Genomic DNA, 27,749 nt, shown 5'->3' with positions numbered 1-27,749 from the left:
AGGTTTGTTCTCGGCGTTCACCTGAACTTTACCAAGGACCAGGTCACTTTGCAGCGCACTGTTGTTGAAACCAAACCTACGGAGTTTACTCGACAAGGATACCCTAGGCGCAGTCGATCAGTTCCTTCTATGAGGTAAGTATTGTTTCCTGGCCCTGCGTAGTCTGGGCTGATGTTATGGACGTTTACTAAAGATTTCAAGCATACATTGCGTATTGCGCGCTTTGTTTTATTGTTGACCAGCGCACATGGCGACGCTCGGAGGTCGAACACGCTAGCCAAAGCTGTGGTCTGGTGGAGTTGACGTGTTTCCAGGTTTCTTTTCCTAACTTCATGCGATGTGTCGTACTATTGGAAAGTTAACTTTGCCGTGGCTAGACGTGTGTATATTGAACTGCGCGTTTAGGTGGAAACACCCTTGGGATATTCCAACGCGATGAAGTAAGAATGAAAGAGTGGGTCGTAAATCGATGCTGCTATCTTTATCTTTGTCCTTTCTTTTTGCGCTATGATGGGCTTGGTGGTTTAGATTGCAGAACAGCTCGAACAGGCTGTAGTCTGTTGGGGAACTTGTACACCTACGACCCGACAACTCATGTATATGCCATAAACAAGAACGCACGTGATTCACGTTACTTTTAAGTGAGCATGTCTGGACAAAATGCTCACCAGTTGACTTCTTAGTTTTCGGTGACCCAGAAAATAGAAAGAGCTTGTGACATCTTAAATTGCAGGTAATAGGTGGTGGGGGGGGGGGCTTATCTCTTATCTCTTATCTTGGTAGTTTTTGCCAAGACATGTCCCCGTTGCTGCTGGTACCCTTTTTACTGTCAGGTCTGCTTGTAGAAGCTCCCTCAGTAGGTACTTTCTCTCTTCTTGTTCTGTTTCTCTCTCCCATTCTCTGAGATTTACGCCCCTCTCTCAGTGCCAGTTTATCTTTGAAATGGAATCAGTGGACAAGGGAAAGATGTCTTCCAAAAGCTGTTTTTGATGTGCCTTATTCAGGGCAGTTTTGCTGAATGACTTTAACATGTGGAAATCTTTTGGTCAGTGTTTTTCAGTGTGGAAGACTAAACGTTCTGGCACATCCTGCAGCGCTCAAGGGGATAACTTGGACTGTGATCACTCAGATTTGAAACCTAGCCCTTGAGAATGATGAAGATGTCCTTGTGTGTCGCTTGTGCCCGTGGGGGATGGGCGTTCTTTGGCACCCTAGGACTGAGCAGACTGAATGAAACAGCTCTTTGGCCATTTTAGAGTTCTTTCCTTTTGGTCAGTTCAGGCTGGGGGGTGGGGGGTGTGGGCTGGGTTTTAGAAGTTAGCTGACCTAAGGCTCAAGTTTGAAGATCTGCCCCAAGATAAACTGGTCAAAAATACTTTGTGACTCATATATCTGAGTTCTGACAAATGGAGGAAAGAGAGAGAGCAATGTATATCTGTGAATCACGGGTGCTATTTCAACACCTACATAGTTAAACTGATCTGTAACAATACTTTGGGTATTTATCATCCCTTGACAGTAAAACAGTATGGTTTTGTAGTTGATAAATGAACACCTAGCAGGCCTAGTGGAGACTGGTTTAATACTATAGGTTTTTATAGCTAGTAATTTTACCCCCACTGACATAACACTTCAGGATGTTTATATTTTGGATTAGCCAAATTTTGCAATTACAGAGAATGTTACATGACTGCAATTTACATTTACACGTATGGCATTTAGCTGACGCTTTTATCCAAAGCGGCTTACAATTATGACTGAGGTTTAATGGTCTTGCTCAGGGGCCCAACAATGGCAATTTGGATATTAAGTATTGAGGGATTAAGGGATTAAGGTAGAAGTATGTTCCATTTAATTCCATTTAGCAGCTAATGGCTCTTATTTGTAAAATGATTCGGGTTTTGTGTTCGGCATGGCTCTGCATGCTGTTTCAGGATCTTGCTCACATTCAAAACAATGCAGATTGCACCTGGTGTGTGTGTGTGAGAAAGAGAGAGAGAGCTATACATTGGTTGGACCAAACACAATAAGGTCAGGCTTAAACTCAGGTGTCTGGCACTCATTAGGCGCTGTAGTTGGCTCTTGTTACAGATCCCTCCAGGGCAAAGATGGAACAGGAATTATAATAAAGACACACATGCACACATAAATACACTTACACACACCCTCCACACAGACACAGGACTCATTCTATCAAATCCGAGATACAATTTAGCAGCTACTTGTTAACAAATCTGCTTTGTGTAGTAGCTTCTTTAGAGGAAACTGACAAGATTTTTCTTTGTCATTACCTTTTCTCCAAGGCATTCTCTTCAACCACACTTTCTTTATATGTGAAATGTCTCTTCGGTGGTCCATCTTTTCAGTCTCTGTTCTGTCTCTGCTCTCTCTCTCTCTCTTTTCCTATGTCTGGTCCATAAGCCTCCAGGCTATCAATCTCCTGTAGTATTCCACACCCCCCCCCCCCCCCCCCCCCCCCCCCCCCCCCCCCCCCCCCCCCCCCCCCCCCCCCCCCCCCCCCCCCCCCCCCCCCCCCCCCCCCCCCCCCCCCCCCCCCCCCCCCCCCCCCCCCCCCCCCCCCCCCCCCCCCCCCCCCCCCCCCCCCCCCCCCCCCCCCCCCCCCCCCCCCCCCCCCCCCCCCCCCCCCCCCCCCCCCCCCCCCCCCCCCCCCCCCCCCCCCCCCCCCCTCTGTCATATCTCATTTTGTTGACCATCCTGCCGAGAATCCCGCCAATCCAGCCTGCTATTCCCCTCCCTGCGGTAACCGGATCGCAGGAGGGCGTGGCCACTCCTCTGCAGTGACGAGGTCTGTTCCGTGCTGCCGCTGCGACCTGTGGAACTTGAGCGGTTCTTTATGACATAATGCTGTCCTGATTCTGCTCTGGAAGAGCTCACTCTGCTCTCTACACATGCATTAGTGAAGTCTCCTTAGCCCCGTTTATCCACGGCAAGGAAGAGTTAGTATCTGCACCTTCTCTTCTGTATTCATAAAACCGTTAAGAGAAATGAAGGATAAGGAGTTTAATGTATATAACCATTTTGTCTGAGATTACACAATGCAGACTTCCTGAAGCCAGTAATTGTTAAAAGCTATCAGCCCATTCCCCATAATACATGCCCTCAGTGTTTGCTCATGATACATTTATTTAGCATGTCCTAGGATCCTACAGTGAAAGCACTGTAGTGCTATTGTCAAAAACGGCAAGCACATTTTTGACACGTGATACTCCTCTTCCCAAGCCTGGATTTCTCAGTCTCCTGATGTAATTTAAGCCCTTACAACTCTCAATTCAGGTATCGACCAATGGCTCAGAGCAAGAAACAAATCCGCAAAACAGCACAATAGTGTCCATGAAGGTGGAAGGTTGGTTGCGTGGCTTTTGCTATCAGATGTAACACAAATACCAGAGCAAGCCGGATGACTAACTTTTTGGACTTTGTCGTCGTTCTTTGATGATAAACTGTCAAAAACTCTCTCGCCCAGCTGTTGTAAAGCACAAAAGCTGAAATGCTTAAACGATTGAAACTCTTTTGTGTTTCGTATTCTTTAGGGTGACTTATGATACCTAGTTATTACGAATGACTGACCTGATAATAAACAAATAAACATAAATAAATAAATTTTTCATTTATATCATATAGCATGGACGGCCATGTCTTTCCTGGAATGTCACGAGGCGATAATGTGTCCGCACCCGCGCGCTCCTGTGACGGTACGCCCCTCGTCCTCGCGCTGTTGTCACAGCCCGAAAAGCTACAGACTGCGAGAAACGTATCCGCGCCGCAACACTTTTCATTGCACTGTGAGAATTGTCTGCTGCCTTCGAGTAAACCCTGCTAACAAGAGAACAAAACGCGATAAATCGGTGGTTTTTTGCTAGCAATATTGCTTTGCCGACCTTTTCATCTTAGATGTTTCCGACATGGTTGTGTGCTTCTAATAGATCCGTACGTTAGGAGGATGGTGCATATACATTAAAACGCTCAGGTGGAATGTCTGAGATCAGGGGACAGGTAGTACACACAAACAAACGGAGGCTCATTCTGCATTGAAATGTGCCGCTCTGATTTTCGGGAAGTGCTGGAAATTGGAGGCCTGACCCTAGAATTTGACCGCTCCTGACTAATTTCCCAGAATCTGTGTTGAATGTTGGTCTTATGTGTAGTGAGGTAACCAGGACCGCAGTCACACCTTTAGTATATCCGTTTTTAGAATTCAGTTTGACAAAATCAGTTTGGGAACATCAGTTTTCGAACAGAAGACCATGGCTAAGTCCAGCTATATAGGACATTTGTGTTTCCTGTTTTTGTATGTGCGCGCGCGCGTGTTTAAGTGAGGAAAGAGTGATAGATTAAGCGACCCCAGCACTGAACATGCAGGTTTTTTTTTGTTGTTTTTAAAAAAAATAATTTTGGAAAGCTCATATAGGGTGGGTTTTACAGCCACCCATGTTAAACAACTGTAAAGTGTAAGATCCAGATTAAAATTTTGGTCTGAAATGTTTGGTTTGCTTGCATGTCATCTTGGTGTGCATTACATGTGATGACCTCATCGTAAGTTGTTCTGCAGCCTCTTAGAATTTTAGGAAACCATTTTATCAAATGTATTTTTTTTTTCCTATTTGATAAAATATCCACCCTGAATTGCAACTTTTAACTTGCAACAAGTACCTTTTAAGAAGCTTAGACTTTCATTCTTAGGCTGTATGTGCTATTTCAGTAACCACTCTTGGGGAAGGGACTGTTTCAGAGCCCTACCTATAATTGAGTTGGGAGGTGAAAGATTTGCCCACTGTGAGAACAGGAAGGTTTTAATGTAGAGTTTTGACAGTTGTGGTGATCCAGTTTAAAAAGGTGGAATGATTTAAAGTTCTGACAAAAATGAAAAGGGGAATAAAAGCTGCCTTGTTTTTGCTCCTGTTCCAAAAACGGCTAAGCCCCTTTGCTCAGCCGGCAAGCTTTCAACTAAAGCAAGGGATTAACCGTCAAATTCTGCAGCCGGTTTCATCAGAGACGGGGAGGCCGGGAGCCGGAATGGCGGAGTGTCTAAGCCACTGTGACGGAACGCCAGAACACGTGAGTATTCCCAGGAGGCCCGTCTTAAAGCCTCCCAGCTCTAACCCCTGTCTGACCCCCCAGTAATGACTCACCGTTAGCGGGCTCCTCCCAGCCCTGCAGGATCCATCAGCAGAGCCTTTCAGAAGAACTCATGTACAACCAAGGAATAGCCGTCAAAAGTAGCACTGTGAGATGAAATTAGCATTGTGTGTGTTTCTGTTCAGTGCCAGCAAATCTTCAGCCTGGCCAACTCCACACTCTTCATATTAACCGCCGGTGTCCCATGGTAAAGGATACCATCTGTGTCCAGCAGAGAGAGGGCACCATGGGGGGGGGGGGGGGGGGGGTCTTTAATTCAGGGGCTGACGGCACATTAATTCAGGGGGCTGTTGGGGGCTGCCAATCTGTCTGTAGATATGCTAATGCAGCCTGACTAAAACATCAGACCCTTCTCTTTACCAGACTATAGTCTGGGAGAACAGTCACCCTCTCCTTCTGTCTCTTTATTACAGCCTCATGGGCCTATGTTAGCTTATGGCAAAGCAGTAGCCTCGATTTTAGGGATCTTTTCACAGAGGCCAGGCAAACTACAGGAATTGCTTTGGTGAATCTGGAGTGTTCATGCTAAGGATTTATCTGTAACATCAATGATGAACTAGCTGTTTCTACAGGTAGGAAAGTACATTTTGTGGCACATTCCCATCTTGGAGCATACCATTGTTGTTAAACTGTTCACTTGTCAAACTCTTATTAAACTTCAGTAGTTGGCACAGAGTTGTCTAATATAATGAATAAGAACATGGCAGGCTGCCACAGTTATGGCCGTGTGTGTGACGAGAAGAGAGAGTGTAAGGTGCATCCTCATTTGTATGGCAGACCTGTGGGAAGCAGGAATGTGAGAGGAGCCTGTCATGTTGCTTCTGCGCGACTCAGATGGTCAGGGGTAATTACCACAGCAAGAGCCAGCAGTGAGCTGAAAATCCTCTTTGGTGTCCACCAAACACCCCCTCACTGGAGGCCCTGTGCTTCCGTAGTTGACTGCATTCTTCCACTGGGTTTATTCTCTGCTTAATCTGTAGAGACAGAGAGTAGGCAGGGAGTAGGCAGTAGACAGGGAAGGGAAAGATGTATGCCTCAGTGCAGATGAGCAGTCAAGGAAGATTGAACTGAAACATCTTGTTACATTGTTTTCCATTCCACATGAGTGGTTAAATGTATATACAGAATATAAACTTGTCACAGACACAGCTAATCACTCTAGGTTTCCTACCTAGATGCTACTGTAAAACGGTCTGGATGGTGTATACGGCTCCGTTAAACCATCCGCGTGCGGTAGGACATGCACGGCGAGGTGAATCGCAGTCCATCTGCTTCCAGCCTGTTTGTCTTGCCTTTGGGATGAGGTCCTGGCATGGTAAGGCAGCAGCTACTGGTTGGATTAATATTAAAGTACCAATCTTCTCATACTTCATGTTTCACTGTTCTTGGGAGCTGCTGGGTAGACTTTAGTCACTTTTAAGTCTCTGCCATCCAGGGATGATGTCACACAGAATGGGAATTAGATCAGAGACCATTTCCACAGTTTGTGGTTTGATCTCAATCATGCTCATGTTTCACTAATGCCTTAAAAAGGCATCCCTGCAGCCTCGGCCATGCAATTAAGTGCACTTTGTGTGAGTGAGTGAGTGAGGGGGAGGGAGTGAGAGAGTGAGAGTGACAGTTGCTGTCTATGTTGCTGTTGGGAAGGGGGCATTTTTATGTATTTGCAGATGGTGTTTGTGTGTGCATGTGCATGCATGTAGCCTGTGTTCTGTTCCCTGGGGTCTGCAATTAGTAGCAGGACAGGCCTGTGGAGGTGAGTGGACAGCAGGTGTGTAATGACTGACTGATGGGTACTAATGGACGTAACCGGACACAAGCCACAGGGACTGTTAGTGCTGTTAGCTTCCTGCTGGGGCTGCATGATGGGTGTATGCTGGGGTGGGGGAAGGGTGATGCACGGTAGAGGCTGGCTGGCTGGCTGGAGGATGTGGGTGGAGGCCTTTGAAAGCCACAGCAGCACTAAGACATGTCAACGTGGCAGAGTAGGGGGTGGTTACGGAGGGCATTCCAATTAGCACATGCTCGTTTCACCCTGTGGCCGCCTTCAAAAAGACATGCCTACTTCCCGCCAAATGGAAGAGCATGACATGAATTACATCAACTTGTGAAATGTAACTTTTCCATGATAAATTGTTTTGACTGGCTGATATCAATTTGTTGTACTTGTAATTATGGATGGGCTTCATTAATTATGTGTTACATGCAGTCCACACAGACTTCAAGATGGCCTACTGAAGCAGGCAGTGAATGACCCCATGACCTGCTGAAAGAGGCCTTTATCCCTGCCAGGCATATTTAGACACTTTATGGTCAACTCAGAAAAGCGAATGCTACGTTCTCCTCTGCTCTCTCTTTTGTGTGTGTGTGTGTGTGTTGTGTGTGTGTGTGTGTGTGTGTTGTGTGTTTATTTGTACCATCACCCAGGAATTCCTTGTAGCAGTAGCACTTAAAGCACAGCCTTTTCTTTCTGAAACACAAGGAACGTTTTGTGTTCTCAGGAACAATGCCCTGAGGCCAGCTTAATAATGATAACTCTCTTGGCCATGCTATGCTGCAGGGAGCTGCCTCCAGCCGTGGGCTTTCTCCATACAGTGACTTAGTAAGTAATAGTACTCCTGTCTTTTGGCAACATACCTTGACCAAAGGGGAGATATATAAATGACTAATTGCTCAAATAACATTTTAAAGGTGTGAACTAGGAAACTACAGTTTCTTCAAGACTGATTTTTTAAAAGCAAATTTTGGGTCTATTTTCTCAGTAGTGTCTGCTTCAGTATATACTTTTTAATCACTAAAATTTGGCAAATGTCTCATGGGATAATAGTAGTATAAGTCACTAAAATTTCAAAGTAAATTGAGTATGTTTAGGTGTGAATAATAGTCATGAGAACTGAATCCATTTTAATGCCTTCTTTAAAAATGGTCTCAGTTAAAGTGATGGCCTGCCTATAGCCCTGGTCTCACTGGGACTTTTAAATTGGAGTCTTTATTCTATTGATTTCTTTTATACTCCAGAAAGACTCAAAACAACCAGATGCATGGCACTGAAACGGTTTGGTAAGGCTTGTAGTAAAATATGCAAACTAGAATATAGTCTCTCTTATCGCCAGAATGAGGAAATTAAGCATGTGCTATTACACGAGCAGCGTTTTTAGGAGGTGGCCAGCTTTGCCTGAGTGCTGTCCCTCATTTACCTGCAGCTTCAGGGTTTGCTGAGGATGGGGAGAACCCACACAGTGAGTGCCCCAGGCATATTGTGTGCATGCCGCATTGACTTAGACACAGATGGGAAAAGCCTGTCAGTTTGGAATGGCTTTGTGTTATGATTGGTAGCGTGTGACCTAGAAAGTGAAATGGTGGGTTTAATGTCAAAACTTGGGGCTAGAGCTGGGTGAAAAAATCTTTGTTTTTATTTTTTTTTAATTTTTTTTAAATTTATTTATTTTTAAACTCATGGAAATTTCTTGATTATGATTTAACTTTTTTAGTCCTTATATAGTGTAATTGAACAATGAAAATTTAATTCAAACTGTATTGTTTTTATTAGAATGGACTTTGGATGTGCAAAAATGATAACCAGCCCAAGCTATAGCAGGCATTTATTGAACAAAAACCTCTTTTAAATCTCCTCAGAACAACATAATTGTTCAAGTATAAAAGCTATGCAAGAAACGTTTTAAGCCATTTTTTTTTTGTGATTCTCATTTGGTTTTAGTTTTGTTTCTGTCTCCGCCCTCGTCTTGTTTTGTATACCCCCACCCTTCACCTTTGCGGGCTGTGCACTTGCACCTGTTGTTTTAATGCATTAGTAATTCAGTCTTAGTAATTATCTCTGTGTTTCAGTTTGTTTTTACCGTTTTCTAGTTATGGGTCTTTTGTCCAGCAGCTATCTGACTACGGACTGTATGAAGGATAATGAGTGGATTTACCTTCACTATCACCGCACATATGTCCCACCACAACTCACTTTGTTATAGTATCGCTCACTCTCTTTTCTGTGAGCTCTTCACTTTGCCAAGTGCTGCCTGTTTCCATTGTTGTTGTTTTTTTTTAATGAACTTTTATCATATTTTGAAAATCGCGTTACATACACCTATAACGTACTCGGTTGTTAATCTGCAAATTTGTTTTGGTACAAGTTTTTCTCTGATCAGGCTTTGAGCCCTCTCACTTTGAGAGAAGAGGGGAGGGGGAAAGAGAAGAGGATGTCATGGTTGTAAATAATGGTGCCCCTCTCCCTACATGCCTGGGAATTGCAGCAGTTTCCAAAAATCACTGAACAAAATCATCTGTCCAGAAGCTGTCCACTGAGTGCTCTCTAAAAGCACTTGGACCAGGAATTGTTCACCACTTTTGGGCCTCGTTTCATTTAGGTCTGGGCACCCCTGCTGTAAGAAATGTTCTTGTGAGAGACTTGATGAGTGTTAACGTCTCTGTATTGATACTTGACGTAGGACATGTTGCCTTGCAGGTGAACTGAGCACAAAACTATTGTAGTGTACTGGGGATAGCGTACCTGCATAAAGCATGACATGGCTTGCTGTGTTTCGGGACTGTGCCGGTGATGGCACACACGTCTGATCTCTTAGTCCCCTGCAGTGCAGCCAGTGGTGGAATGCACAACCGTCTGGGTGGGCCATGTAGGTCAGCACCTCCTTTAGTGTTCCTGTCATTCCTGATATGTTTCATTTATCCCTAATCCCCACCGTCACCCTTGGGCACCTTCAAACAGGACAGCTTTGCATTAATGTATTTAGTTGGACGGGTGACACCTCCTATGCTTTGGCTTAACAAGAAGAGCTTGTAAATTGCCTCCTATTATAAATAATTTGCACTGTGTTCATACACTGGGTCTCAGGGGTATGTGTTAATGTGTGAGCTTCAGACTTCAGAATTTCATATTTAGAATGTCTGATACCTGTTGTACCAGGTGTTGGCTAGCTTCTTAATGCTTGGATTTGTTTCAGTAAAATATATATAAAAAGCATTACTGATGGTAACCAAGTGAATGAGAGATGGATGTTTTCTGTTTTAGTGCAATCAGTGAAAAAGCATTAGATTTTATACCACTGAAAAACATTTGTGTCATCCTGGTATTGTAGACAAGCTTCAAGCATTTAGTGTTATGTCTTCTGACTTCTCAGTTGCTCAGAAACAACTTCACCCATGTTTTCTGAGCATTATTTGCCATCATCCAAAATAATGAAAATATTTTTCCTTATAAAACAGATAATCTGAGCATGTAAGATTAAGGGTTATTTTTCCTGTCCAGACTCATGTCATTGAAAGGTATTGCATTCACATGCTTCTGAATGTTTGACAGCAGTTTGAACTTCAAACTTTACCTTACTCGGCAGCCAGCCTGAGGCTGAAGTTTCTCTGGTCTAAAGCAGTGCAGAGTGTAAAAAAACAAAAAACAAAAACAAAAGCTCAGTTGCCTAGCTGCATGCGAGGATTCTGGGCCCGCTTGCTATTGTATGGTCCTGTGGCAAAATGAACAGACCCCTTACGGAGAATCCTGCAAAAATGTAGAGGGAGGAGGGGAGCGAATGTTTCTTCAAGGAGGGGTCCTTTTCAACCGTGGCTAGTTTTGGGACATTTTACTGACGAATAATGGTCTCTCAGACTTGACAAAAGAGGATCTGTATTCGATTTCTAGACTGGCGTAAGAAGGGAAACGGGCAAGACTTCTGCTTATTTTAGGGATATTTTCCTAAATCCCAGGCTTGCTTAGAAGCTTTTAACAGTTTTAACACAGTTTCTACATTACATAACCGCTGTTACAATAACAATATTTGTATTTCATTCTGTTCTAGCTCTATTACCATGTTGTTACACTGTAACCTATGGTTTAGTTACATTTGTCACAGTCAGGTGTACAGTAAACTGTAACCAGAATGTCACATAAACTGGAGACTCTCCCACACCAGCACCGTCCATGTTCACAGTGTATTAAAGTTGTATTGCTTGTGTTGTATTTTAAGTGCTATACCATGTAGATTATTTGATAATTAAAATATAGCTGTCCACAGTTAAGGTGTAGAATGCTGTCTGTGTTGTCATGGAGACTTCGGTAATAAGGCATTTAAGCAGGTGTTTTAACCAGATGTTTAACCAGCTCTTTGCGGCAGCACTGTAATTATCGTAAATGTGTGTAAACATTAAGATTTTTGTCTCTCATTATTTTAGATTTTGTCCTTACAAAGTTAGTGCAGGGCCCACTACAGTCTTGGTGTACAATGCACAGGGTTCAACTGTACTGCTGTATAACATTTTGTTGTTCGAGTGTTTTTTTTCCTGCAAGGAAAAATCAAGTGCCGCTGTTTGTTGCAATAACAGTCCAGAGCCTGATGAGGTTCAGCACCGCACAGTTTAGTATTCTCGCACTCAGCTAAGGCACACACAATCATTCACTACACCATTATTTGCAATGCTAAAGCTCCAGAGGACCCTGGTGTAATATTTCCTGTTCTACAAATCTCTGTCTCTTTCCTGTAGTTCAAACCTATGTGGTTTTGGAGCTATTCCTTCTTTTACAGGCCCAGGCCTTTATGATTTAAAGCAGCACAGCCTGTTTCACTTTCATCTTGCTAGTTTGCTGCTGAATTGGTCCTGCTATGGTGACAACCCCTGTCATTCTATAAAGGGAACTGACTAGAGTCCTACCACCTACTGTAGCCAGAAATCCAACCTGCAACCAGCCACGTAAAACCAGCCCTAACTGTGATGCTTCCTAGTGGCTTTAAAATGGTTTCAGTGCATTAAAGGGGTTTTAGCAAATCAGTGGGGAGGAATGAAAGGCAGGGTTAGGATGTGGTGTGGAACTGTCCCACGTGGACAGCCTGTTCAGGCAGTTCAAGGTCACTGTTCTCTGTAGTTATGGCCCAGAGGTGACCTGCCCACAGTACAGCCCAAGCCCTGGCTGGGGACTGAATAATCCTGCCTCGGGGTTCACTGATGAAATGCATAAGAGAATCTCGTGGTTGAATAGTGTGGAATCATATTGCCACTGTGGAGTGGCTGGGGGGAGCAACCACTACTACTGCATGACGAAGTCGCTACAGACATTGGCGCTCGGGCTTCTGGAGAGCCATGTCTGGATGCACATCTGGATTTTGGAAGTCTGCGATGCTCGAACCACACGTTGAAGTCTCATCATTTATTGTTGCCTGTTGGTACGTCTGTTAGAGGCATTCCACTCTTCAAAGAATATAGACAAATGAGGTCACAACACATGCGCACACATGCACCAACACACTTGCATTCAGACAAAATATACACTCACCAGTAGGCTTACAGGAGCCGCCTTGGTAAGTCATAAAATAAGTGTACAAGAAATTTTTATGCCATTGTGGTACACTGAACTGAGCAGAGTATTTCAGGTCTTCGTTTCTAACCCATAATTACAACTCTTTATATGTTCCTTCAGCCAATCAGGAAATTGTGGGAGGTGGAGGCTCAGGAGGAGCCTTTAATGGGTTCTGCATAAAGGCCCCCAGACACTGATGTCAGTTTCTTTGTGCTGCTCAGTTTTTGCACTGTCAGTAACAACTTGCAGTTGTGAAACACTCGGTAATGTTAGCAGTAAATGGTGTGACTTTCCCTCAGCACCATGGTGAGATTGAATGAGAAGGTGATGCGGTGCTGGCTAAAAAGCAGGCTGTTAGTAATATACGTGGAACAAACAGATACTTTTCCCCCGTCTGTAACTTCATTTGAAACAATGCCCTTTACCTGACACTCTCTTGGAGACACATTTTGAAACGCCACTTTGAACCAAAGCATCGCGCAGCTTCGAAACCATTACTGTCTCTGTGTTTCATCTCCTCGTATCTGCATCTTGGCACAAGATCCTGTAAACTCCTGTAAATGACAACCACAAGCCTGATTTGTGGCTCTGACGTTTTATACACCCTGCTCAGAAAAAAGAGTAGTCTAGCTGCTGGCTCAACTCGTTGACGTCTGGAAATGAGAGAGGCAGGTGTTTTGTTGAAGCTAAGAAGCTTCAAGTGGCGTACTGAGACGCCTGTGGTCATATTGCGCGTCTCCCACACAGATTGCAGCATTGTACCTGTGACAGCTGCGGCCATGTAGTTGCATGTATAAATTGTAAGTTCTGAAGTGTTGCTCCTGGTTGTGTTTTATGTTCATATTGTATCGCCAATTCATTTTACACCTCAGGAAGGTTTGATATTCTTACATCATCTGGAATGGCCTGATTTTTTAAAAAAGAGGTACCCTCTTGTATGTATTTGTTAACATTTTAATAATAGATCTGGATCTGTTTTTGAATTAATAAAATGAGTTTTTCATCTTCTAAAACAATTTTGTTTTTTTATGAGTTGGAGAAAGTACCTGGGATGTGCTGGGCAGAGTCCAAGAAAACTTCACTCCAAACTGCACATTCCTCACATTTGTTGTTATTGACACAAAGACTACTGTTATTTACCTGTTCAGCACATGCGTGCCTGTTTTCACACCTGGTTTTGCGTGCTCTCTTGCTCTCGCTCCATCTATGTCCTGCCCAGGCCCGCGGAAGGACATGCCGGTTTGATCGCCCCAGCGGCGGACGTCAACGGTGCCTCCCTAACTCTGCCACCCCAATCGGCAGACATGAGTTAGCGGGGTGCCGGCCCTGCGCCTTCCTGCACGGGATCCCGCGCTCCCGCACGATCCACGCCGTGCTTCATGACCCAGCAGGATGCATCGTCGGTGCGCGCACTCTCCGAGCGTCTCTTGGTCGCCTCACACAAGGGCCACGCCGACCACGTGGTGCAGCTGATCAACAAAGGCGCCAAGGTGGCTGTCACCAAAGTGAGTGGCTCAACACATAGAGATCCGCCAGCTGTATATACGAAAACATTAATGTGCTGTCTGCGATTGGCATATAAATGTTCCCTCAGTATGCAATGTTTGTTTTACTTTTTTGGGTTGTTGTTTTTTTTTTCCCACTGAATCCTGCAGTTATGGTTTTGAGCTGTTGGGCAGTAACAAACAAGACAAAGGGCGGTATCCCAGTCAGAGACAGTCCTCTAAACTGCTTTAACCTCAGTGAGAGGGAAAGAGGGTGAAGGAGATCAGCTCCCCAGAGAACCCTCTTTTACCACACCTCTTCAGTACAGCCGATACATTATTTATCTGCTCCAGGCTGCACCAGACATGGTTCTACCATTCCGGGGTATTTAACACCTGTGAAAATTGTCATACAGTGTAATTTGCCTGTTTTATGTGGCAAATTACTAAAATGTGTCTACATTAGACAATGTACTCTGAAGTGGCCTCTTTCTATAATTGAACATCTGAATAGGTGCCACCCTGATGTGTCTTCTGTACTTTGCAGTGTTTGGGGTCTAGCTGCAGGAAGACTAAGCAAATTCTATCATGGGTTTACACTGGCAAGAGCCCACTGAGGGAGTCAGTTCCAGGATGGATCAGAGGGTACATACACAAAAGGGCAAGGGAGGGGAGGGTCTCACCAAATGGGAGAGCGCATGTGGCAACCCAGGGCGGGGCGCCCCCGGTGTTCAGCTAGTGCCATGCCAACAGGGGTCACACCAGGTCACAGCATGGTAGCTATGGTGACTGTGCGCCCATAGCCCACGAGGGGCGTCCACCTGGAACTTGTGTGTGGCAGCTCTCCAACACAGTGCCCAGCGAAACCCAACCCAGGAGGCCCTGCAGAAGCCAAGCCAATCCCTCGACTCACTGCCCCATCCCCGAACCCTGAAACAGTGCACCCTGCAGCCTGTTCAGAGCACTTACACCAAAACAGACAGCTTTTTCCTCCAGATGAAAACCTTACTGCAGACAATGCGAATGTTCCTAATTGCAAAGTTAGCAGGGCGCAGCTAGCATTGTTTTAACAGCCTCTTGCTAATGTGCTTCCTGCTAGCTTTTATTAAATGAGGTTAGAATCATTATAATAATTAATTATAATCTTTTTTTATACTCATTCTTATAAGTCTTTGAAAACAAAGGGACCTGAGAGAGACCACCTTCTAGGTTTGTGATGCTGGTGTGTGGTTGGACAAGAGGTTCTTGAATTAAACTAAATGTATGTTTGCTCAGTGGCCAGAGATTACAAAAATTTGTGTAATCTTCTGCTGTGGTGGCCAAGACAAAAATAATCTAGCACACAGCGGTGGATGTCCACAGCCCACTCATCACCCTCAGTCCGTAAAATGATGCGTCACGGTTCTCATCAGTGTCTGACTGCCTGTCTGTGTGTGTGTGTGTCTGCAGTATGGTAGGACTCCACTGCATTTGGCTGCATATAAGGGCCACATGGAGGTGGTGAGGATTCTCCTGATGGCCGGCTGCGACCTGGACATTGAGGACGACGTGAGTGTGAACTCCACTCTAACCACTATACCTCTTTTCCACACTGCTGTAGAAACAAAAATGCTTAGACCAGGGCTGAGTCATCCAATGTTGCCTATCAGCAGTTTCAACACAGAATTGTGTATCTTATGGAAATTATGATGAAGTAGTTGAAATTGAGTTAATGTTTGAGCCATTGTAAACTATCCTTGATGTGAACATAATTGCTGGAATGTATTCCAAAAGCATTGGTATTGAGTACAAACTACACTCAAGTTAAATGATTTTGGAAACATTTAGGCTTTTTGCATATCAGGAGTGTTTTTCGTGCTTGAGCACATGCAAAGCCTCTTTAATAGCCCTGAACAGGTGCAGTTGCAGGGAGCAGTTCTCAAAACTACATCAGCACAACCACTTTTCAGCACCAATATGGCAGCAGCAGATCCACTGAAACCACTGTGTTGTGTTGATGTTATTTCTGTTCAGTGTTATTCCTGTTCCTGTGCCAGACTGTAGATATTGTGTATTTGTCAGGCACGCATTACGGGATAAACTAAAGCTAGCGGATTTCCATTCGCAGTACGTTTGCTATAAAGCTCAGTTGCATGCGTGTGTGTGACTGACAACTGAGAGTAATGACATGCTTTCTCCATCTCTCCTGCCTTTGGGCAGGATTCTTTCTGTTGCTGCTTTAATTACCGTTTGCTGCTGTTGTGGGGTTGGTGATCTGGGAAACTAACGTCTCACACAGTGCAGCCTGTTTTTGCATTGCGTGCTTTGCATGGCCCGTAGCGAAAGTGGCTTGAATTTTTTGGCTAGTATGTGTTTGTATGAGATTGTGTGTTTGTATGGGACAATTGTATATATTAGAACTGCTCAGTGTGTGTGTGCTGTATTTTAGGGGTTACTTTGAACACTGGTGATTTTACAGTTCAGCAAGAATCACTCTAAAATCAGCTCGTCCTCTAACAATAACTAATGATGCTTTGGAGAACAGTGTCATCCTCTGGTGGTTTGGAGTGGGATTACTATAACTGGCAGTGAGAGGAATCTCCCATCAGACCTCCAGCAGACTTGGATCCAAGACTAGAACCAGAGCTCAGGGGTCCCTCTCCCAGTTCTCCCCAGGAATCTAACCCATGGCTCAGGCAGGTCTTCATCCACCAGCCCCCTCTGCAAAGCTGCATCCAACTGCATCCAACAAGCACTCAAGTCTCCCCATGAAGGGATACATTTTAGGGATGTTCACCCTAGTTCACACATGGCCCTTCACCCTATTTCTCTTGACCAATCAGTCCTTTTCTCCATTACATGGACGTTTAAGGCCAGCAGCACAACACCTGCTTTGTTGGGATTTGGCTCCATATGGCCATGGTTTAGGAGAAGGGAATCAGTCTGTTGTGAAATGCTCTTTATCCTCACCACCACCCTCCATTCTTTTGACTTTTGATTAGCTCCCCACCCAACCCACCCCGGCCTTGTTCTGCACTGCTGAGGTCACTGGCACCGCTAACGCCCACACACCCCCTAGGGGGCCTACTAGTTCTGGCCTGCATCCAGAACTGCAGAAAAAGCAGTTTGGGCAGTTCCATAACTGGACACCTGCTGGATCTGTGTCTGTAGATACTCGAGCCCTGATCATGTTCCATGCCAACTCCAGGGTCGGTCTTGGCAGAATGATCAGTCGAGGCCTCGCTGAAGCGGCAGTCGAGACATTTTTGCATTGGAAAGTGGGGAAGGAAAGCTGCTGACCTAAATTCTGTGGGTGAAATGGACTGTGGGTAAAAAATGGGCAAAGGAAACAAAAACAGGAAAAGTGTGCTTTCACATGAATTCCCTTTCATGTGGTTTTACTTGGTCTTTTACTTTACTCTCGTCTTGTGTCTTGTTCACACTTTGCTATTTGGCTATGGCTTCTTCTTTTCTCCTAAAGTTGTGTTTTGACGGACAAACTGTTTGCGTTCCTGTATTTGGTCTCCGTGCGACACTCAGGCTTGTTCACGAGTGACTGAACTGCTGTTTGAGATGGGGGTCGGGGGAGAGAATCAGGACTTGAATTTTGATCCTGTCAGGACTCTGACACAGCTGACCAGTATTTGTGCTCCTCTGCTGTTACCAGGGCGACCAGACGGCCCTTCACAGGGCAGCCGTGGTTGGACACAATGATGTCATCTCGGCTCTCGTTCAGGAAGGGTGTGCGCTGGACCGGCAAGACAAAGTGAGAGATAGATAGATAGATATAATATAAAATACACACACATAAATGCTTTCAGTATGTCGATGTGTGATTTCCCTTCTTGCTGATGGTTTGACAGGATGGGAACACGCCGTTGCACGAGGTAGCTTGGCATGGGTTCAGTCAGTGCGTCAAATTGCTGGTCAAGGCCGGTGCCAACGTTCACGCCAAGAATAAGGTGCACCAATGTTCCCGGGCCACTAACCTGCACGAACACGCATGCAGAGTGTATTCTCTCTTTTTCCTTCTTTTTGTATTTTCTCTCTCTGTCTCTCCCTCTCTCTTGTTCTCTGGTTCTCAGTGTTGAGGCTCATTTATGCAAACACTGGTTGTTAAATGTTTCTAGAGAGACAGTGCTGAGGGTTTGGAATCACTGAGGAGCTCAGGCTGCTTTGTCAGCTGCTGCACTCTTTCAAACATGCTATATTTTAGTAACTCTCATTCCCCTATTCTGACTGACTGCTCATGTTAATTACAGAGAACATCTTGTAAGAGATTTGCTGTCTGAAATGCTCTTTTAATCCTTCTCCCGTGTGCTCTCTCTCTCTCTCTCTCTCTCTCTCTCTCTCTCTCTGTCTCTCTCTCTCTCTCTCAGGCTGGAAACACAGCTCTGCATTTGGCCTGTCAGAATGGCCATGCCCATGGCTGTAAAGTTCTTCTGTTGGCAGGAGCCCGCCCAGACAGCAAGAACAATGTGAGAGCCTCTTTTCCTACCCTGCTGTACCCATATCTCTCTCTTTTGGACCCTCACACTAACTCTCTCTCTCTCTCTCTCTCATTCACTCACTCACTCACACACACACACACACACACACTAGCCATGTGTTAGTGTTATGTTACAATTGGGCCTGAGTGCAACACACCATCAGTACTGATTCAGGAGATATGCTTTTTTGTGTGTGTGGCCTTAGGCCGGTGACACTTGCCTGCACATCTCTGCACGCTACAACCACGTGTGTGTGATCCACATTCTGCTTGGAGTGTTCTGCTCAGTGACTGAGAGGAATCAGGTGAGTGGCAGTAAATCCAGCTCTCTCCTGAGACCAAATGGTGCTGCCTTTGTCTGATTAGAAATGTGGACAAACACTGGAGTCAGGGCATTTGTGGATGAACTCAAAATCACTCAAGTGAAATAAAGCAAAACCTTTTTCATCCACGGCATTTGGAAGTCCACCCATTTATAAAGAGGAAATGTATTTCTTTCTTGAATATATGCCTAGATGGATGTATCTGAAGTGTGTGTACTGTGTATATGTAATAGATATGTTTAATGTGAATGGTGAATTGTGCTCTGGGTTGAGGATGGTCATGGTGTGTTCTATAGCAGTGTTTCCCCACCCAGTCCTCAGGGACCCCCAGATGCTCTGACCCAGCTCCTGGCCCACCTGAACCAACCAAACAAAGTGCACCCAAGACCTGGTTCAGGTGCACTAGGAGCTTGGCTTGACCAGATCACGTAAACTATGGATGGGATTGGGAATCACTGCTGTGACCCGTGTTCTGTTTGGCTGGCGTCGCAGGTGGGAGACACGGCCCTGCACGTGGCCGCCGTCCTAAACCACAAGAAGACAGTCCGTCTGCTGCTGGAGGCCGGTATGGACAGCGGCATCCAGAACAACGTGAGGCCCTCTGGCATGCAAACTCGCACCACCTTTCTTAAATGCTTTGCACTGGCCACTTGTCACGGACCACTTGCTTGTCTGGCTTGCGCCGAGGCGGTTTATTCCAGCCCCCTTTTAAAAATGATTCACGTGGTGCCTGGTCATAATGAAATCTGGACTTAATAAAGCAAGAGGGAACGATAAAGGGGAGAATACTTTATGGAAAGTTGAAAAGTATCATTACGAAACTTTATTAAAGACTTTATGAAGTCGAATTTATCTGCTTGGAGTGTTCTGCTCAGTGACTGAGAGGAATCAGGTGAGTGGCAGTAAATCCAGCTCTCTCCTGAGACCAAATGGTGCTGCCTTTGTCTGATTAGAAATGTGGACAAACACTGGAGTCAGGGCATTTGTGGATGAACTCAAAATCACTCAAGTGAAATAAAGCAAAGTGGGGGTGACCTCAGACTAGGTGGATTTGGTGCTGTAACTGCTTTAAAACGGGAAGTCTTGTGATTTTTTATTTAATATTTTGAATACAGCATGGGAAAAAAAAACACCTTCGTCTCCTGTGTGAAGAGATAGACATGTTTAGAGGTCTATGTGTGATTTTAATTGTGTAAAGCTCATTATTAGTAGATTTACACTGGAGTGTGTGGTTTTTAATTTTTTTTTTAAATAAATCGGTGTGTGTATATAGAATACAGGTCTGGTGGGCATTAATCATGTGTGTATGGGGGTGGGGTATACAGGCAGGACAGACAGCACTGGACCAGGCCAGAGAGCATAACAACCCTGAAGTAGCCCTCCTTCTGACCAAAGCACCACAGGTGCGCACACACACTGTTTCACACACATGCACAAACACAAGCCTTAGCTGCTTTGAAAAACACCACACATAAAAGTTCATAAGTTTTACAAACTTTTCCAAAGTGTTGACACAGATTCAGGCTGCTTCTGACACTGAAGCTGCAGGCACATTTAATGAAGTTGACTGTGGCAGGTTTTAGGTGCAGCTCATAAGAGCACAGCACATCACAACACAGATTGTGGTGAAACTGAAATTGGATACAAGTACGGGCAGAGACACAGAGGTGGGGCACAGTTGATCTAAACCCATGTTGTTTGCCCATGCTGAAACCATAGAACACTGCAGAATCCACACAACAACCACCACTATGAAAGAAGTGGAACCGCCTCACTAACCTTTCTTTGGAATCTTTGGTCCTTCAAGTATCATTCTCATCTTATTTTTATTGTACACCTTCTTCTCACAGTTTGGCAACCAATAACCCTAAATAATAACTCTAAACTCTAAAACTAGCAACTAAAATAGCCGCACCCTCCTCTCTGGATTACTGTAAATTATTGAGGTTATGATCAGAAACATGGTAATTATGAAGGGTTAGTCAGCTTTGTCAAACAGCCTAGAACTCAGCTAAAATAAAGTTGAAGCTTCTAGTTTATGCACCCCCTATTTAAATGGGGGGGTGTGTGCATAAATTAAAAGCAGTTTTTAAATGAAATATTCATATATCTGAGGTTGGGTTGGTTGTTTGGGTTGTAGCGTTCTATAAGGAGTCTTATGAATGTCACCTGTGTCTGTGTGTGTGCGTATGTGTTCAGATTCAGAGCTTCACCCGTGGGAGGAATGTGCGGAAGAGGAGGGACAAGCTAAAGGCTGAAGGACGAGCACAATCAGTCCCTCGGGATGAGCTGCTCCAGAGTAAGGTAGAAAGAAAAGCATACACACACACACACACAAACACACACACACACACACACGTGCACACACACACACACACACACACACAGACACAGAAAGCAACTTTCCCTTTATTCTTTCTCTCTTCCGTAACTACATACACATTCAAGCAGTTCTGAGATAGAATGTGAAGTTAACACTCTGACACCAAACATGCAAAATAGATGCCTTCACGAACACACGCACGCCATCTCTCTCTCTCTCTCTCACACACACACACACACACACACACCTAAGTCCTGGATCATTGATTTGTGAAGCAACATCTTATAGGGTCTCAGTTCAAACCCAGTTCTTGCGTTTAGAGTAGACCTAAAACACAGCAGACCTTGAGTACCAGACCCATAGCTGGGTCAGGTGAATCCCCAAGACTCCTCATTGAATTTCAGCCTGCTCAGTGGAACTACCTTGACAGGCTGCAAAAAATCGAAATCAGTTACTGCAGATTATTGATTACCATTTACGTCAGAAGCATTTGAGATTGGCAAATTACTTAATATGCTGTCCAAATGTCCATTGACTGAATCAAATCATAACATTCATGGGGTTTGGGATGTTTTTTCCTTAGGCACTATATTAAAGTCAGAAGGATTTCATTTTTTATAGGTCAACCAATCTGAAACTTTTTCGCAAAATCAAAGTATACAGCATATACAAAATCAAAGTACATTATTTATATAAGTTAATAAATCTGAATATAGAGGTAATCAAAGTTACAGTGAAGTTAGGATGTTTCAGACAGCTGGTGGAATGAAGGACGACTTATACATATTTTAAATTTAAAATGTCTGATTAAAATGTATGTATTAGCACCTCAATATGTTGTCCCCATAGACTCATCTGAAACATGGAATGGCCACCACAGAAATGTCTGGGACTGTTGTTTTTGTTTTTTTTTTTTTTTTTTTTTATTGCTCTTTTAGCCGTGTGCCGACATCCTAAGAATCTGCTCTGGTTCCAGGAAAGCGTCTCCCCGGAGGACGACAGTCACGGCAGCGAGAGGAGCGTACGGAGACGCAGTGTCCGCGCCAGTGGGCCCCCTGGTGCCACAGACGCGCACCCCAACACGATCCGCAGCAAAAGCCAAGTCAAAGACAAGGTGGGACATATTACCCTCCTTCAAAAAAAAACATTTGCTACACAGTATCGATACTGCAGAGGCCAGAAAATCACAGATCGTTCATCCCTATGCCGTAACGCCCGGGTCCTGGCCGCACTGATTTTTTGTTTTGTGTGTGTGTGTGTGTGTGTGTGTGTTTCATTGCAGCCCTCCCTGTCTGACCCTGTCTCAAGTAGGCAGAATAAGCATACTGAGGAGAAGAAGAGGAGCAAACAGAAGGCCCCGCCACCCACCACGTGCGCTCCACCGCACAGCTACAAGGCCTACCAGCTTTACACGCTCTACAGGGGCAAGGATGGCAGGATCATGCAGGTAACGCTGCCCTTCTCGTCCAGCGCCCCCTTCAGGGAGCAAAGGAAAAGCTTTGCCAGCTTCCTGAGCCCCAGGGCTCAATGAAATCAAACTCCTTTTAATGGTTTCATATAAGGATGCGGTGGCGCATTAAGTTAAAAGGCATAGATCACCCAAAGAGTGTTAATGCAGCGCACAGTACATTTCCCAATTGTTACTAGCGGCATCGTTTTTAAAGTTCATATCAAATCCAAATGGTCATTGCGCTCAGTTAAAGACCCAAAATCACCTCAGTGCTGGAAATCACCAATATGCATTGTTTATTTTAGTGGTGGTGTTTTGTAAAGGCTTGACTATGCACTGACTCACCACTTACAAAGACTCAAGTGACTCCTTGGAGTCTTGATTATATGGCTGACTGAGTGTTTTGGGGCACTTGGAGCACCCTGCCGAATGTGAGGCAGTGCTGGGGTGTAGTGCAGGGACCAAGCTCTTTATTGTCTGTCCTGGCATCCTACAGGCTCCTCTGAATGGCTGCAGGTGTGAACCCCTCATCAACAAGCTGGAGAACCAGCTGGAGGCCACCAAAGAGGAGATGAAGTCTGAGATACACACTATCCAGGAGCTCATGAACAGTAAAATGGGACAAGTAGACTGCAAAAGCCAACATCAGGTACGCACATACGCACGTACACGTGCGCGCGCGCACACACACACTCACATCAGTACCTCTCCCTTACAATAAAGAAGATGCACTGTGAATCCTTTGTGAATGTTTCAAGAGGCTTTAATTTATGTTTACATGCACATTTCAAATTAGAATAACTTCTTCACTTTTTTAAAAAATAGACCATCGTAGTTCTTGGGTGGGGTGTCATGGTAAATGCATCCACAATTATGGTATATCTGCTGATGATGATAGAGAAATCATGTAATCAGTGGCATTGTAAAAACAAAAGTGATGTCCATAATGATAAGTGAGGTGTGATATTGTTGCTGATCTCAGATCAGGGCTCTAGACAAGCTGATGATGGAGAGAGTGTCTGCTGAAAGGATGGAATGCTTGCAGCGCATCGACCAGAGAGCCAAGCAGGAGCAGCTGGCAAGCAACAAGAAACAGGTAACTGGCATGTTCTGCTGGTGGCCCTGCCCACAAGGCCTGCTGGTGCAGATGTTCCAGCCTCCATGCAGCTGTAGGTCAGGGGTCAAGCAGCCATGCGCATCATATGTTTTAATTTACAGCAAGCAAATATATAAGCTGGATTTGAAGGTCTTGTTTTTGTACTTGTGTAAGAGACACTTAAATTGTGCAGGGCTTGCATGAGGGTCTGAGGATGGCGCAGGACTAAGTGATAAACATCAATAACATGATTGTGGAGATAAACTGAACTCAAATTTGGGTGATGGCAGTGTCACTGCAAGCATCCCTACTACCTCACATCACTGCTACTGACTTTTTGAGCTGAAGTTGGTTTAGAAGCAAAGTGTCAGTGACCTACAGTGGTGACCTCCTCTCTCCAACTAGGCCTCCATGGTGAGCGAGCTAAGGAGCTGGTGTTTGTCAAAGTTCCAGCAGATGGAGGCGCGCCTGGCATCAGAATCCGGGACCGGTCCCCTGCGCCACACTACCTCCCTGGCCAACACACTCTCTGAGCAGGACCAATACGGGGGCAAGGTCCTGGGGAGTCAACCTGCGGGATTCCCCATCACCAACACCCTTTCACGGCCCACGGACTCGCCTGAACCTGCGGAGCAAAGGGCTGCTGGGGGCTTGCAAGAGGACTGCTCAGCCAATCACTACTTTGTGGTTCAAATGAACAGCTCTCCTGGTAGGTAGAACACACATGACTTGTAGAGGTAGACAATGTAGCACATGGTAAGATGTGCTCCCATGTGCATATGCACACTATAAAACATGAATCATAAATCCAAACATTATCTCTGTGTGTCGCACCCTCACACAGAGATAAGCAAAGCAGGCTTCTTCACTCACACACACACTCTCTCTCTCTCTCTCTCTCTCTCTCTCACACACACACACACACACACACACACACATGCTGCTGTCTCACGGCCTACCAAACCAGAAAATGGCCAAACACTCAAGGATTTCATTTTACTGCATGTTTCATTAGAAGTATAAATCATTGATAGTGTCTGCTTCCTCGAAGATGACAAGCCGAATGTCCGAGAAACGTCCTGCCTCCAGGCTCAGAACAAGTCTATGCCGTCTTCTCCCTGTGTGGTCCGGCCAAAAGGGCGCATGCTGCTCTCTGCTGAGCCCAGCTGTCCACAGGTGGAACTGCAGGACACGGTTATAGAGGAGGTGCAGCCCGGCGGCCGGCATCCGGACCGGGCCAGCAGCCTCTCGCCGACTGCAGCACGCCGCAGTGGCAGCAGGCGGGACCGTGACCGTGGGCGGGACCACAGCCGGGGGAGGCACCACAAGCTGCACTCCCGTTCGAGGACTAAGCCGCGCACCAGGCCCCTCGAGGTGTTCAGCAAGCGCACGGTGGGCGGGGCCTCGTTCTCAGCAGAGCAGGAGAACATGCATGCACTGGAGGTGACGCAGTGCTACTTCGAGGCTATGTCAGCACATATGGAGCGCTGGTATGAGAAGAAGATCGAAGAGGTGCGACAGCAGGCAGACCAGCGTGCACAGGCTGACAGCGCCGCCCTGCTGGAGAGGATCAGCTATCTGGAGGATGAGCTAAGGCTTCTCACGACTCAAGCAGGAAGGGAGCTAATGGCCAGCAGTTCTAAGGACAGCTAATGCTACATGCATGCTCTGTCAGAGATGGCACCTGCTGACCCTGCAGAGGCATGTATATACAGGCTAACACAGAGCTAATGGCAGAGTGGCAGACTTTTAGAGCTGAACACTTTTTTTCCAGAAATAGCCCATATGTAGAACTCTGTAAAGAAAGTGCATCTGTGGCTGGGACATAAGCCACATGTGATCTTAAACCTATTATTTTGTGTTGCCATAATTTACTGCTCTCTTCACTATTCATGTGTTGTACAAATTCAGTTTATATAACATATTTAAGGGCTTAGATATGAATAAAAATGTGTTTACATTATAAAAAAAACAATTACACTGGTAGTCAGTCAGACATCTAGCCTATAGAGGAGCATTGGTTTGACTTGGTCACTTTGAAAGATTTTTAAAAGTTAATAGTGTATAAGCTGTTAAGGGAGAGCAGTGCAGGGCGTGAATGGAGTATGATCCTTAATGTTTATTAAATAACTGCAAATAACTTGCCCATGTCAGTGGATAAACCTAATATTTGCTATTGACTTATTTTGCATGCCAATATTAAACTATGTGAGGAATGATTTAGGACATGTAAATGACCCAATTTATTTAAGATGTCCACAAATAATGGGGGCTAACAGAATATGTATACTCATCAGAGCACAAAGGAGTCACAGTTATTGTTTTAGTATTATTTACAATAAATTGAAGTCTTGACTTGTGTTGCAGTCAGTCAGTCTGGAGTTGGATCACCCTTATCTATTTTTGGAATTTGTTTATAGCAAATTCCAGCTTGTGTAAAACAGTGGTCTAGCTCATTAAGAAAGCATATTTCCATCATTTGAAATAGAAAGCCAAACCATCTGTATCACGCTAATATTAGAAGGCTTTGCCCTTTCCCCAGTTAAAGCCATTACGAGACAACAAAAGGACTTGTAGCGTGCTCCATGGTCTGTGACAAGCCAGTAGAAAGGCAGGGTGTTCTGACCCAGTCTGCCTTCAAGGCTGCCATTGCTAAGCTATTTAACATGAACCGCAGCTCCATTTCAAAAGAAGCTTGTCTGGCAAAGGGGATATTCCTTCAAATGTTGTATGATGGAGGTTTAAGTTTTATGTAAAATGACAATTATTTGCTTTTATGCTGCCAAGTGTAAACCAAGAATCTATGATATTCTGCTTGTATTATGTTCTATATTACAAACGGTTGTAATAGGACATTTGCCTGTATATAGTAATATATTGACTGCTGTAGTGAGGCATTGTTTGCTGTTGACATTTGTATGTGGAAGGACATCCTCTGTATTAAACACAACAATGAAACATTTGATAAAGAAACCATAAATTAATGCAAAATGCATTTTTATTCTCATCTTCACCCCCGAATCACCTTATTATAAACAACGTGATTTGAACAGTACACACAAGCTGATCTGATTGGCAGATTGGCCTTTTTCAAAAATGCACATTAGTAATCATGATCTGAGTTGAAAACAAAGGCTATGGACCTCTGTTACAGTGTACACAGGGTTAGCGACCTTGTCAACTGTGCCAAGCCTCTGTTCAGTTCAGATCATGCCATGTTCCAAGTCTAGCTAACAGCCTTGGCTCATATAACATCACCACCAGGCTATTTAGTTCTATTCCTGAGATCAAGACAAGCAGAGGGGACAGGTTTCTCCGTGTGCCACGCCACTGGTGGTTTTGGATATCGCCTTTGTCTGCAGACCACAAGTCAACATCCTGCCAGAGCAAGGGTTTTTCTCAGCTCGCCAAGGTGGTTCTGGGCTTGTGTGATCATCATACGAATGTCGTCCTGTGGGAACACGATGGAGTAGTGAATGTGACAGAACGGCACTTTGCCTTTGAGTTTGCGAGCAAGATACACATAACACGTATGTTATCTAGTCCCATATTTCAATTGTTTACTGATGAAATATAATAATCATAAAAAGAAGAAACATTTTAGGTCTAGTTCACTTGGTGTATGAGTAACGTTGGCTAGAGGACCTGGTTGGTCGCATCCTTGTTCCTCTTGAACTCTTCTCTTGCCCAGTCCCTCAGATATTTGCGATCGGCGTCATCGGGAACCTGACGAATGGTTCTCAGCATATTGCGGTACAAACTTAACACTTTCTGTCTCTGTAAAAACTGAAAAATATTATTAATCATGACGGCTTACTACCCACAAGACAGTTGGGTTAACCTAACGCTAGCGAGGTTGGCTAAACTAGTTAGGTTAACGTTTTCAAAATGTCAATCATCACAGCCGTTACATTGCAAAGCTTTATAAATGTGTAGAAAACAGAGCCGTAGACCAGCTACTGTTACCTGCTTAAAGCTCAAGACAGCAGGTGGTAATTTTGAGACGGACATTTCAGACCCATGACTCCCGAGTCCCGGCGGTACATGTGTTTTCCTCGTTTTTTGTTTTTTTTGCCGTGTACCGATTGCGTGCAGTTTCGCCCTCTATCGGGAAGGAGAAGCAACGTTCAGACGCG

General features: G+C 44.9%; 2 protein-coding genes across 4 annotated transcripts; one reads left to right on the top strand and one right to left on the bottom strand.

Moving 5' to 3' along the window:
* On the top strand, positions 1 to 26,597 carry ankrd6b (ankyrin repeat domain 6b). Of its 2 annotated transcripts, XM_027029555.2 has the most exons (16): positions 1 to 134; positions 13,689 to 13,974; positions 15,403 to 15,501; positions 17,600 to 17,698; positions 17,796 to 17,894; positions 18,312 to 18,410; positions 18,628 to 18,726; positions 19,237 to 19,335; positions 20,070 to 20,147; positions 20,944 to 21,048; positions 22,044 to 22,181; positions 22,350 to 22,514; positions 23,014 to 23,166; positions 23,500 to 23,613; positions 24,019 to 24,322; positions 24,665 to 26,597. In XM_027029555.2, the coding sequence occupies exons 2-16, from the start codon at positions 13,849 to 13,851 to the stop codon at positions 25,264 to 25,266; spliced, it is 2,379 nt and encodes a 792-aa protein (XP_026885356.2). In that variant the 5' UTR covers positions 1 to 134; positions 13,689 to 13,848; the 3' UTR covers positions 25,267 to 26,597. The 2 variants fall into 2 exon arrangements, with proteins under 2 accessions (XP_026885356.2, XP_035385322.1); XM_035529429.1 differs by lacking the exons at positions 17,600 to 17,698; positions 17,796 to 17,894.
* On the bottom strand, positions 26,594 to 27,672 carry lyrm2 (LYR motif containing 2). Of its 2 annotated transcripts, none has more exons than XM_027029556.2 (3): positions 27,580 to 27,672; positions 27,259 to 27,399; positions 26,594 to 27,064 (listed from the first exon to the last, which is right to left on the bottom strand). In XM_027029556.2, exons 1-3 carry the CDS (start codon positions 27,622 to 27,624, stop codon positions 26,984 to 26,986), a joined length of 267 nt encoding a protein of 88 aa, XP_026885357.1. In that variant the 5' UTR covers positions 27,625 to 27,672; the 3' UTR covers positions 26,594 to 26,983. The 2 variants fall into 2 exon arrangements, with proteins under 2 accessions (XP_026885357.1, XP_026885358.1); XM_027029557.2 differs by having other exon boundaries at positions 27,259 to 27,390.
* Positions 27,673 to 27,749: the final 77 nt, after the last annotated feature.

The sequence above is a fragment of the Electrophorus electricus genome, chromosome 8, assembly GCF_013358815.1.
Source record: "Electrophorus electricus isolate fEleEle1 chromosome 8, fEleEle1.pri, whole genome shotgun sequence".
In the NCBI taxonomy this organism is placed as follows: Eukaryota; Metazoa; Chordata; class Actinopteri; order Gymnotiformes; family Gymnotidae; genus Electrophorus; species Electrophorus electricus.
The sequence above is the reverse complement of the archived record's forward strand: the minus strand, read 5'-3'. Positions and strand labels throughout refer to the sequence as shown.